General features: G+C 40.8%; 1 protein-coding gene across 1 annotated transcript; it reads left to right on the forward strand.

Annotated features, from left to right (window-relative positions):
• Positions 1–395: 395 nt before the first annotated feature.
• On the forward strand, positions 396–12,323 carry LOC133128867 (alkaline phosphatase-like). Its single transcript, XM_061242673.1, is given in 11 exon segments — positions 396–481; positions 4,394–4,548; positions 4,972–5,087; positions 5,331–5,505; positions 6,011–6,183; positions 6,690–6,815; positions 6,958–7,027; positions 8,354–8,492; positions 11,027–11,217; positions 11,399–11,515; positions 12,037–12,323. Coding segments are annotated over 11 exon segments (1,635 nt in total).
• The last annotated feature ends 40 nt before the right edge of the window (positions 12,324–12,363 follow it).

The following is a 12,363-nucleotide window of genomic DNA, read 5'->3' on the forward strand; positions in this document are numbered from 1 at the left end:
TTAAAGATGAAAGTCTGTACTTTAACATAGCGATTGATTTATTTCAACTGTTTGCTGGAGTATAGAGTAAAAACAAAAATAAATAAATGTGTCACTGTCCAAATACTTATGGACTGCACTGTATGTAGCTCATTTTAGTTTTAGAGGTTAACTGAACTTTTGGTTTAAAATTGTTTGCAATAAGCAATGGAATTGTAATATGAATATTCGTCTGAAGTGCATCACTAGATTAGTGAAAGGATCATTCTTGCATTGAGCATATTAAGAAAATGAAAATGAAACCTAATGTATTTGCCAAGTTTGAGAAGGTATTTTGTGTATTATGTACTAAACACTGTCGTGCTACTGGGGTCTCTAAATGTAGCAAAAGTACTACAGACTGTTTTACAGATACAATGTGTCCCAGTTCTCCACCCTCCCTATTGCTCTCACATTTGCATCCCTCATGATTAACACTAATAAAATGCTCTGTTAAAATCCAGTGTTAAAGTTTACATACAGCTTGCCCTTTGATCAGCAACTGACATATAAATAGGGACTGCAAACTGCCCCTATATATGCATTTACATATACATTTTCATACAGTAAAACTGATACACCATGTCTCTACAGTGTGCATCCCTCATTATTGGATTATTATTTTGTTTCCAAGCCAACTGGTCATCTGCTGTAAGTCCTGGTATGTAATGTGTGCTTTTCTTTTATGTGCCTTTATCACCTAGTAGCCCCGGTGTATTAAATGTAACATAACATAATGGTGGGAACAGGCCGTTCAGCCCAGCAATGCTCACCTTTTCCTACCTCTAAAGTGTACCTACTTAGTTTGACAAAAGCTAAATAGTATCTAGCACAGTGGAGGCTGGTGACTTCCAGAATTGAGGAGGCCATTTTTTTCCGCTTGCTCACTTCACTCGCGATGGAATGTTCCCTGTTCTCTTATCTGTCTTTGTGCTGGCCAAAGGCATACTATTTGGAGTGTAAGCTACAGTCAGAAAGTTCTGGCTGATGAAATTCATTGTGCAGAGCTTAGCCTTGTGCCTTCCTGAAGAAATGACATTGCTGTAAGTCTATGAGCCTGCCTGATAATTAAGCTGAGAAATGACATTTGGATGTAATATAAATGCCAATTGAACATGTGTAAAAGGCAGGAATTTTAATTATGTAGTTAAAAACAATTTTGTTTAGCTTACATTTTTCATTCTTCTACAGCTTCAACATGTAATCACCAATTTAATCAAGTTTAGCATATAAAAAAGATAAGATAACACTTTCTTTATCATATGTAGTTTTATTCAATATATTTAATATAAAATATGTAAAAATATGGTTCCAGTTGGCTTTATCTAACGTTAACGTTATCCACTAGAGGGCAGCACTCTATTCGTATTTAGAGTGAATTTCCTCACAGAGCAACAATTCGGTAATTTGATATGGAAGATTATTAAATTGACTTGTAATAAAACGAAATGGACTACATTAAAAATAAAACTGTTCAATAAATCCCAAATGGTGTCTAACATGACCTATTGAATGTCATTCTCACTCCCTAGTATCTGGAATCTGCATATCTCCAGCCCAAGATCTCAAATTGCGCTAGAATCTCGCCGACTTCCGAGGTAGTTTTAAGCAAAAGTGTTTGGCCAAATGAGCTATAAACTCCAGGGATGATAGCCAGGGGTGTTCTCTAAGTTTCCTGAAAAGCACAAGTTGATAGGACACTCGTAGCCACTATGGCGAGTGTTTGTTTGACTGAAGTGACTAGCGAATTCTCAAAATGGCTTCTGTGTTGAATAGGAAAGGAAAGGATAGTTGATTCCAAATGAACCAGTAGCATGTGATTGGACGAACAAAATGTCAATCTTTCAGCCCTGGACACAATGCATGGTGAGGCCAGGCCTCCGTTGCCCACCCATTTTCAGTGATCTGGCCAATCACATATTGGCATGAAAAAAAATGCATTACATTGACTTCTATGAGAATCTCATTTCCTAGGGGAGGCCTGGCCTCCCTTAATACAAACTGATAGGGAAATCTGGCCTGTTGCTTTACAATTGCAATATTGGGTTTTAGCCATGGGAAAATTTAGATTTATGAACAAAACTAAAATAATATGAATATTAAAAATAAAAAATATGTTTTTTGTTAAAATAAATAAATAAAATAAATATATTTATTGTTTTTTTAAAATCTCTCTCTTCTCTCAAATTATTGGGGAGGCCAGGCCTCCTCCACCTCTATGGAGGAGCCTCCACTGATCTAGCACCATATCAAGCCTGGTTTTGAAAACCTGGTCTGGTCTGACATGGGTATTGCATACGGTAGGTATAACTTCCTTAGATTTATACTCAATACTCTTAGCTATGTATCCTAACATCCTGTTGGCCTTTTACTGCGACCACACATTGACTAGAACCTGAAAGGCTTTGATCAACGATTAAGTCTAATTCAACTTGAGCACTTTTGTACCACCCATAAAGTAATCCAGCCTTTTATTTCCCTTTACATTTAGTTGAATTAAATATTAAATAATTTGAATTTGAATTTGACAGGTTTCTGCCCACTTCTGGATTTAAATCTTCCTGGAAGATTTATGGCTTGTAATAAAACGAAATGGACTACATTAAAAATAAAACTGTTCAATAAATCCCAAAGATTTACAGATTATGGCTTTTCTTTCTTAACCCTGTGCACTGCCTATTAAATCATATGGATCTCCAACTTGGTCTTGGACAATTTGACGTGGGGCAAAATAAATCTTTGTAGGTGTCGTACTAAATGATAAGTGATAAGCGATGCCCAGAATTAACATCAATATATGAGTGGAACTATGTTTATTTTGCTGTCAAAAATGAATGGAGCCCAATAGGGAAATTGCCTTTTTGAGTGGAATTATAGATATCAACAGAGGGCGCTATTGTTTCCAGTGCTGGGATTGAGAATTGAAAGCTAACCATTACAAGCCACCATTACTAACATTTTGGTTTAAAAACATTTTATTAGTACTCTCACCATTATATGTAGCCTTAACTGTTCCCATCTTGTCAATCTGTGCCTCACTGCCCATTTCACTCTCTATTCTTCCTGCTCACCTAGTTCATAGTTTAAATAATACTGTGCTACCCTACGCATACACTAACCCAGTGCATAAGTTTCCCTCCGGTTCAGTTGCAGCCTGTCACGTTGGAGTCCCAAATCCCCATAAACCTGTCCCCATCTTTCCTACAAACAGTTTAGCCATGAGTTAAACCTCCAGATAAAGTTCCGTTTCCCTCTACTCGCACATGGTACAGGGAGAATTCCATTGAAGAGGTTATGCTCCTAATCTTTTATCCATCCATCCATCCATCCATCGTCACCCGCTTATCCGGAGTCGGGTCGCGGGGGCAGTAGGCAAAGCCGGGTATTCCAGGCGTCCCTCTCCCCAGCAACGCATTCTAGCTCCTCCTGGGGGATCCCGAGGCGTTCCCTGGCCAGGAGAGATATATAATCTTTTATCCTAATTCCACAAATTTGTGGATTTTGAGGTAGGCTTTGGGTAATTTTTTGTCCACCTATGGCAAGGTCTCAGCCTTGTGGCAGAGGCAACCAGATTGTCAGCCAAATTGCCTGATACTTGGTGGAATCCATTATGCCATTGATCTTAATCAGTGCCCCTGGAGCTCGGGAATTAAAACGTCATTGACCCAACACCATATTTCATTGTGGGTATAAAGCATTTCTCCTATTATGAATGATGCCAAACACGATGCTGTATCTGAGCAAAACATTACATTTTGGTCTCATTTGGCCATTTGAATTATGATTGAACAAAGGTGCTGTGGTCAGATGAGACCCAAACTGCTGTGGCACATTTGGCAGGCAGATTCTACTTTTCCTCACCATCGATTCAAGCCAGCTCTTGGTCATAGTGCTACAGTAGATATCTCCCATCTGGACTCCCTCTACCTACCACAATCAAACATCTGCAGCTCATCCAGAACACTGCCGTCCACCTGATAAGCAACTTCCCCCAGGCTCAACCATATTACTCTCCTCACTCTACTGGTTTCCTTTACTGGCTCACATCAATTTCAAAACCTTGGTGCTAAACTATCCAACAGATAACTATCCACTTCATTATATCTTCAAATAATCATTGAACCCTACATAGTACTGTTAAAGGTATAACTGCATTGTAGAATTTACTTTTGTTTATAAAAATCAATTGTTGTTTTTTTTGCTTGCCTTTACACTTACTGATTATAAATTGCATTTATGTACCTTTTATAATCCAAACAGCTTGCTTTTGGTAGACTTCAGTAATATTCTTCCAGCGAAGGACTTTAGATGCTGGTGAATGTATAGCAATAGAGTGTGGTGTCTCTATAACAATGCTTTGAGGGGGCCATATTAGAGGCCTTTGTGACTCCTCTCTTATGTGCTTCTCTGCAGTAGAGGAAGAAGACCCAAATTTCTGGAATGTGAAAGGAAAGCAGGCACTGTGGAAGGCCCTGAACCTGAAGCCCAACCCATACCGGGCTAAGAACCTCATTCTCTTCCTCGGTGATGGTGAGGAAAAGTGGGGGGTTCCTGTTCAGCCCTGAACAGATCATTTCCATGTGTTATGTGAACTCTGGAATTGGCAAGAATTATATATCTACCCAAAATTCGTATGCAGTGGTAGACTTTCTGTTCCTTTGGCTCTATAGTCTCCAGCACAATGTATTTGAAGTGAAACCTTTAATTTGTCGGTATTTTCATCAATATCAGGTGATCCGTGTAGGAATTACATGCATAGTTTTTTCTTAACTATATTTAGAAACTTTTAATTATTATTTAAACAATCTTCTCTTCACCAATGTGCCTAAGACTTTTGCACTGTACTGTATTTACTTAACTCACAATTGTATTGTGCTTTCTGAAACTGGACAACTTTGAATGCGTCTGAGCCTTCTAGAAGGTGGCATTAGTATGTCTTTAACCTATGCCCAGGCATGGGCATCGCCACAGTGACGGCAGCCCGGATCTTCCAAGGGCAGATGGCAGGGAAGACAGGCGAGGAGAACTCCCTAGCCATGGACACCTTTCCCTACCTGGCTCTGTCAAAGGTCAGGACCCTCCACCAAAATCCATCACACTCTGCATGTGTTGTCATGTTGCCACCGAAGGCCGTAATCTGAACGTGAATCATATGCATATGAATGAGGTTAATAAGAAAGCACAATATTACAGAATCATTTGCTCGAATTATAATGCCATGCGCACATGAGACAGACAGAGGAAATATTTACGTTTTTGAGTTTTTGAGTGTGTGTTAGCTGTTTTACCGAATCCCTGTTGTTTCCATCCAGACCTACAATGTGGATCAGCAGATGCCTGACAGTGCGGGCACGGCGACTGCTTACTTGTGTGGTGTCAAGGCCAACTATGGCACACTAGGCCTTAGCGCAGCAGCCCGGCGGAGCCAGTGTAACATCAGCAAAGGCAATGAGGTCTTTTCTGTGCTGCACAGAGCCAGAAGGTCAGGTAGGGAAGCCAGTTTCTGCTACCCACCTAACCAAACACACACACACATACCCTGATACATACTGTAGCTACCCCAAAACTCTGCTGCAGAACCTCTGTGCAACTCTCCAGTCAAGACAGTGTCTTTCTCTATGTATTTGTTTCAATCAAAAATGTAACGCATGATGCAATCATCTTCTGATGATTCCTTAGCTTGAATACCTGTGTTGAAGGTTCTGGTGATTCTGTATCAGCTTGACTTCCAGTGTGGAAGGTTCTGGTGATTCCATATCAGCTTGATTTCCACTGTGGAAGGTTCTGGTGATTCCATATCAGCTTGGCTTCCAGTATGGAAGGCTATGGTTCCTGTATTAACTTGAATGTCAGTCTGAAATGTTCTGGTGATTCCATATCAGCTTGAATGCCAGTGTGGAATGTTCTGATGATACTGTATATGCTGTGTTGTATGGAGGTATATGATTGCCATGTCATAGATTCTGAAGATTGTGTGTATTCTGTGTTGCAGGGAAGTCGGTGGGCATCATATCCACAGCACGGGTCCAGCATGCCTCCCCGGGAGCTGCGTACTCGCACTCAGCTGACAGGGAGTGGTACAGTGACGCTGAAATGACCTCTGATGCACTACAGCAAGGGTGCCGGGACATCGCCTACCAGCTGGTCCACAACACAGACATCCAAGTGAGATCAGAATGTTACTCTCGCCCAAGGATTTACAGCATCAGTACCTAGTCTTTCTGTACTTCACACTTAACTGAGATTTTGACTTGAGATATACATAGAGTCACTGCACCAGACCCACCCAATATACACTCAGTGACCACTTCAATAAGTATTTATTAGACTTATTTTTTCGACATATTGTTTTTCTGTTGCTATACCCCATCCACTTCAAGGTTCAACATGGTGCGTTGAGTTGTCCATGCGGGTCCCAGTCATGTACCTTAACCACTACGCTCCATGTATATGCATTTACCAGCTGGTGTGCACATCTACCTAATAAAGTGTCTACTGCTCCGGCAAAATTAAGTTGTCTCTCAGCTTCTGTCTAGAATAATAGTACACAGGAAGTTAACTCTTTCTCCATCTCTGTGACTCAATTTCCCCAATGATTGAACTGTCGAAACTCCAATGGAAATGTAATGTCGGCATTAATTATGTGACACAGACTGGTCTTTCTGGTGCAGGTTATCCTTGGAGGAGGGAGAAAGTACATGCTTCCCAATGTGACTCTGGATCCTGAATATCCGAAAACCACCGGAACCCGACTGGACAATGTTAACTTGATCACTGAATGGCTCAAAGGCAAAAAGGTGAACAAGAGCATATTACGCTGAAACCAGATGTCCACAGCAAAACCTCCATGCTGTTATCTTCTCCCTTTTCACAATTTATATCTGTCTCCCACAATCTTGTTCTAATGAACAAAAAACAATATTTTACATTTCCTTTTAGAATGCAAGATTTGTGTGGAACAAGGCAGAGCTGGATAGTGTCAATGTGGATAAAACAGACTATCTGATGGGTAAGGCTTTGAAAAAAGCAAGCATCTTAAGAAACTTATTTTTCCTTGTTCTATTCCATTAAATATTTTTTACATGTGAAACTATAGTGAGCTACATAATGTTTGGGACAAATACATTTTTTTTTACAGTTCAGATAATTCACATGTAGTTAAAGTGCACATTCTCAGATTTTATTAAAGGGTATATGTCACATATCCTTTGCATGCAATGCCGAAGCAAGTCTGTGACCCATAAACATCACCAGGTTCTGAATATATTCCATGGTGCTTTTCTGCCAGGCCTGTCTTCAGCTCTGGGTTGTTTTTGGGGCTAGAGGTTTTCTCTTCAGCATGAATGAATGAATTAAGATCAGGTGAATGATTTGGCCAGTGTTTAGCTTTGAAAAACTCTTTTGTTGCTTTAGCAGAATGTTTGGGATCATTGTCTTGCTGTAGGATGAAATGCAGCTTGAGCAGATTATATGCTTCTGTACACTTCAGAATGCATTATACTACTGCTATTAACAGTTACACCATCAGTTAATACAACTGAATGTCTGGCAGCTATACATGCCCAAACCATAACACTCAACCACGTTTCACAGATGAGGTGGGGGTGCTTTGGATCTTGGGAAGTTCCTTTTGGCCTCCACATTTCTCTTTTTCCATCACTCAGATACAAGATGATCTATCATCAGTTAATACAAGTGGTCATTTACACATCCACACCTGACTCAAGGAGAGTGTTTCTGGCCTGCCGGACAGGTGTTTGGGGGTTTGTCTTCATTATAGCGAGAATTACTGGGCCATCAACTGAAGGTCTTACAGTTTACCAGACCCTTTGTGATCACTGAGCTCACCAGTGCTCTCTTTCTTCTTTTACATTCTATTGCTCCTTCTATTGCTCTCATTACATATCCTACACAAGGAACACGCACAATGAGGGGCATTTCTTGCATCGTTAACAGGCCTCATTGATTTCAGTGTGCCTAAGGTTTGGCCTGACACTGGCAAATGCCAATGCCAAATCTCAAAGACAATAAAAAGCTTAGAATCAACACTAGATGCTGAATGCCGTCGTATACCTGCAATAAAGAAGCAACTGAACACACCAGACTAATCACAAATGCCTGCAAAGCCATATGTCCCTAACATTATGGTGCCCTGAAATGGGATGACTGTATAAAAAGTGCTGTAATTTATACATAGTGAGGTATTTACATAAGGTATTTACTTTTTTTTCTTTCTCTTGGCTACTCTTGCCCTTTGGCGTTTGTAAGGAATGTTTATATACATGCATGTGTGTGATGTGTTCAGAGCTGTCGTTGCTGTCTGTTGCCTCCTCAGGGTTGTTTGAGCCATCGGACATGAGGTTTGAGGTGGACCGTGATACCACCACTGATCCCTCACTCATGGAGATGATGGAAAAAGCCATTCGGATTCTCAGGAGGAACCCCAAAGGATTTTACCTTTTTGTGGAAGATGAGTTTTAAACAGCTTTAGTCTGATCCATAGTCACAGGGAGCGGAAAAAATGTGGGTCGGACAGAATGCAGTACAGAGGGATATGCTATGATGAACTTTCCAGTGTACTCCATTTTGGTCCTACTGTTGTTCCCTTGGGCATGGCCAGGGCCATTTTCAGTCAACATAAATACATTTGGTAACTCTTTAGTTTAGGCTCTGCTTATTAACTGTAAAGAAAACGTTATTAAGTAGTATTTTTACCAATAGTCAACTTTTTATAACAAATAGCATTAATAAATATGTGTATAAAGTTTGTTCATTTGTTCATCTGTTAGTTTGCTCAAAGTCTTAATATATTACTAACATTAGCTGCATTAACATTAAGGTCCCTTTAAACTGTTTAAGAACTGTATAAATCATAGTTAAATCATTAAGTAGTCAAGTAGTTAGCTAATGAGTTATGATGATGGTTTAATTTACCCATGCTCGTAACACCCTATGTTGGCATATCATACCATTGTAAACCATTTGAGTATAAATTACAATTTAATAACGGTTTATTTATAGTTTATAAGCATAGTTTATGAAGTGTAACAAAAAAGAACTCTGAATGGGCCGGTCAGTAAAGGAATTCATAAGCCCAACTGTATCTTTAGCTGTCCTGCAAGCACACTTGGGACATCAGTAAGTTCTCAGTAATAATTGGAAAGGTGCAAATTTTCTCCAGGTCAGCAAGGAATGTATGTTGGGGGAAATGTAAATGTATGCAGGCCTCTGGTAGTAGAAGTGAACCTGTATACACATAATTGATTTCTGACATGTGCAGAGCTGGACATACAGTCAGGTCCATAAATATTGGGACATCGACACAATTCTCATCTTTTTGGCTCTATACACCACCACAATGGATTTGAAATGAAACGAACAAGATGTGCTTTAACTGTAGACTTTCAGCTTTAATTTGAGTATTCACATCCAAATCAGGTGAACGGTGTAGGAATTACAACAGTTTCTATATGTGCCTCCCACTTTTTAAGGGACCAAAAGTAATGGGACAAACTAACAATCATAAATCAAACTTTCACTTTTTAATACTTGGTTGCAAATCCTTTGCAGTCAATTACAGCCTGAAGTCTGGAACGCATAGACATCACCAGACGCTGGGTTTCATCCCTGGTGATGCTCTGCCAGGCCTCTACTGCAACTGTATTCAGTTCCTGCTTGTTCTTGGGGCATTTTCCCTTCAGTTTTGTCTTCAGCCAGTGAAATGCATGTTCAATCGGATTCAGGTCAGGTGATTGACTTGGCCATTGCATAACATTCCACTTCTTTGCCTTAAAAAACTCTTTGGTTGCTTTCGCAGTATGCTTCGGGACATTGTCCATCTGCACTGTGAAGCGCCATCAAATGAGTTCTGAAGCATTTGGCTGAATATGAGCAGATAATATTGCCCGAAACACTTCAGAATTCATCCTGCTGCTTTTGTCAGCAGTCACATCATCAATAAATACAAGGGAACCAGTTCCATTGGCAGCCATACATGCCCACGCCATGACACTACCACCACCATGCTTCACTGATGAGGTGGTATGTCTTGGATCATGAGCAGTTCCTTTCCTTCTCCATACTCTTCTCTTCCCATCATTCTGATACAAGTTGATCTTTGTCTCATCTGTCCATAGGATGTTGTTCCAGAACTGTAAAGGCTTTTTTAGATGTTGTTTGGCAAACTCTAATCTGGTCTTCCTGTTTTTGAGGCTCACCAATGGTTTACATCTTGTGGTGAACCCTCTGTATTCACTCAAGTCTTCTCTTGATTGTTGACTTTGACACACATACACCTACCTCCTGGAGAGTGTTCTTGATCTGGCCAACTGTTGTGAAGGGGTTTTTCTTCACCAGGGAAAGAATTTTTCTGTCATCCACCACAGTTGTTTTCCGTGGTCTTCCGGGTCTTTTGGTGTTGCTGAGCTCACCGGTGCGTTCGTTCTTTTTAAGAATGTTCCAAACAGTTGATTTGGCCACACCTTATGTTTTTGCTATCTCTCTAATGGGTTTGTTTAGATTTTTCAGCCTAATGATGGCTTGCAAATAGCACGCTTGAAATGAACTCTAGACCTTTTATCTGCTCCTTGTAAATGAGATAACGAGGGAATAACACACACCTGGCCATGGAACAGCTGAGCAGCCGATTGTCCCATTACTTTTGGTCCCTTAAAAAGTGGGAGACACATATAGAAACTGTTGTAATTCCTACACCGTTCACCTGATTTGGATGTAAATACCCTCAAATTAAAGCTGAAAGTCTGCAGTTAAAGCATATCTTGTTTGTTTCATTTTAAATCCATTGTGGTGGTGTATAGAGCCAAAAAGATGAGAATTGTGTCAATGTCCCAATATTTATGGACCTGATTGTATCTGGAGGAATATTCAGTTCTGTTTGTGAAGTGTTTCTTGAATTTAATTATTAATACATTCCTTGTTGTGAGGCTTGGTGTTGGACTGGACTGGATACACATACTGTATGCTTCTGTGTTTGGCTCTGATGTTCAAGTGGGAGGATAGATCATGGCCACCATGCTGGAAAGGCCAAACTGGCCCTCACAGAGGCAGTGGAGCTGGACCGGGCCATCAGGAGGGCAGGAGAGCTCACCAGTGAACTGGACACCCTATCAGTAGTTACTGCTGATCACTCCCATGTCTTCAGCTTCGGCGGGTATTCCACCAGGGGTAACCCTGTCCTGGGTACAGAGTCTTTTCTCATTTAGTTTTGATTCCTCCATCTACTTATTTGAGTATTGTCACATTGTTGAAAAGCATCATCCCATGTTAACATCCTGTGGTGTTTGATTCATGCTTTCATGTCATATGGACAGTACTGAAAGGGGGTGGGGCTCTGAATCTGTGAATTCTGTCTTCATTTTAGGGCTGTCAAGAGTTATAGCTGCTGATGGAAAGCCATTCACTAACGCTCTATATGGAAATGGGCCTGGGTACAGGCTTGAGAATGGAAGCCGGCCCAATGTTAATGTAACTGTTGCAGGTGGGAGCCTTATAACTAAATATCATAAGTGTATTCACAATAATAATACGATAATTATATCATTACCTGTAACGAATGATGAAATATCACCCTGACTAAGAGAAGCGAAAATAAAATGGAACACCCAACAGCTATGTAGTATAAGTCCCACTCCAGTTCGGTTTTTGGTGTTAGTTGTGCCACAGTGAAGTTTCAGCACCACCATGTGGCTGAATTTATTCAGGAAATAATGGAAATTTCTCTAAACTCTGTTTAGAGAAAGGAAAAAGCCTCTCCCTAAGGCAGTCACAGGTATGCTCTTGGGCAGTTTGATATTCTGAAGCACAGTAATGAGGCGCAAAGGGTGTTGGGTTGGTATTTCTTTCCTGTTTTATTAGTTCTTGCTCAGGGTTTGTGGAAAAAAGGCTGGCTCCGGTGTGGGTTTGTGCCAATGTATTGCAATGAGATATATTTATTGATGTATTATTTACACGGGGCAGACCATATCCAATCCAATGAGTATGTCCCGTTCTCCCTTTCAGACGGCAATGACTACATACAGAACGCTGCAGTGCCTCTCCCTTCAGAGACCCATGGCTCAGAAGATGTGGCCATTTTTGCCAAGGGCCCCATGGCCCACCTGTTCCATGGAGTGCAGCAGCAGAGCTACATCGCACACGCCATGGCCTTCGCTGCCTGCATCGAGCCTTACACAGACTGCCAGCTGCAGCCATACGTGGAGCCCAGCACTTCCGCTGCCTCACAGTCCAACTTCCCAACCCTTATGCTGAGCCTGCTGCCTGCTGTGTACGCCTATATTTGTGCATGAAAAAGGTCACACATGGAAGAAACAGCCCTACAAGTACTAG

The sequence above is a fragment of the Conger conger genome, chromosome 5 (genome assembly GCF_963514075.1).
Source record: "Conger conger chromosome 5, fConCon1.1, whole genome shotgun sequence".
Classification (NCBI taxonomy): Eukaryota; Metazoa; Chordata; class Actinopteri; order Anguilliformes; family Congridae; genus Conger; species Conger conger.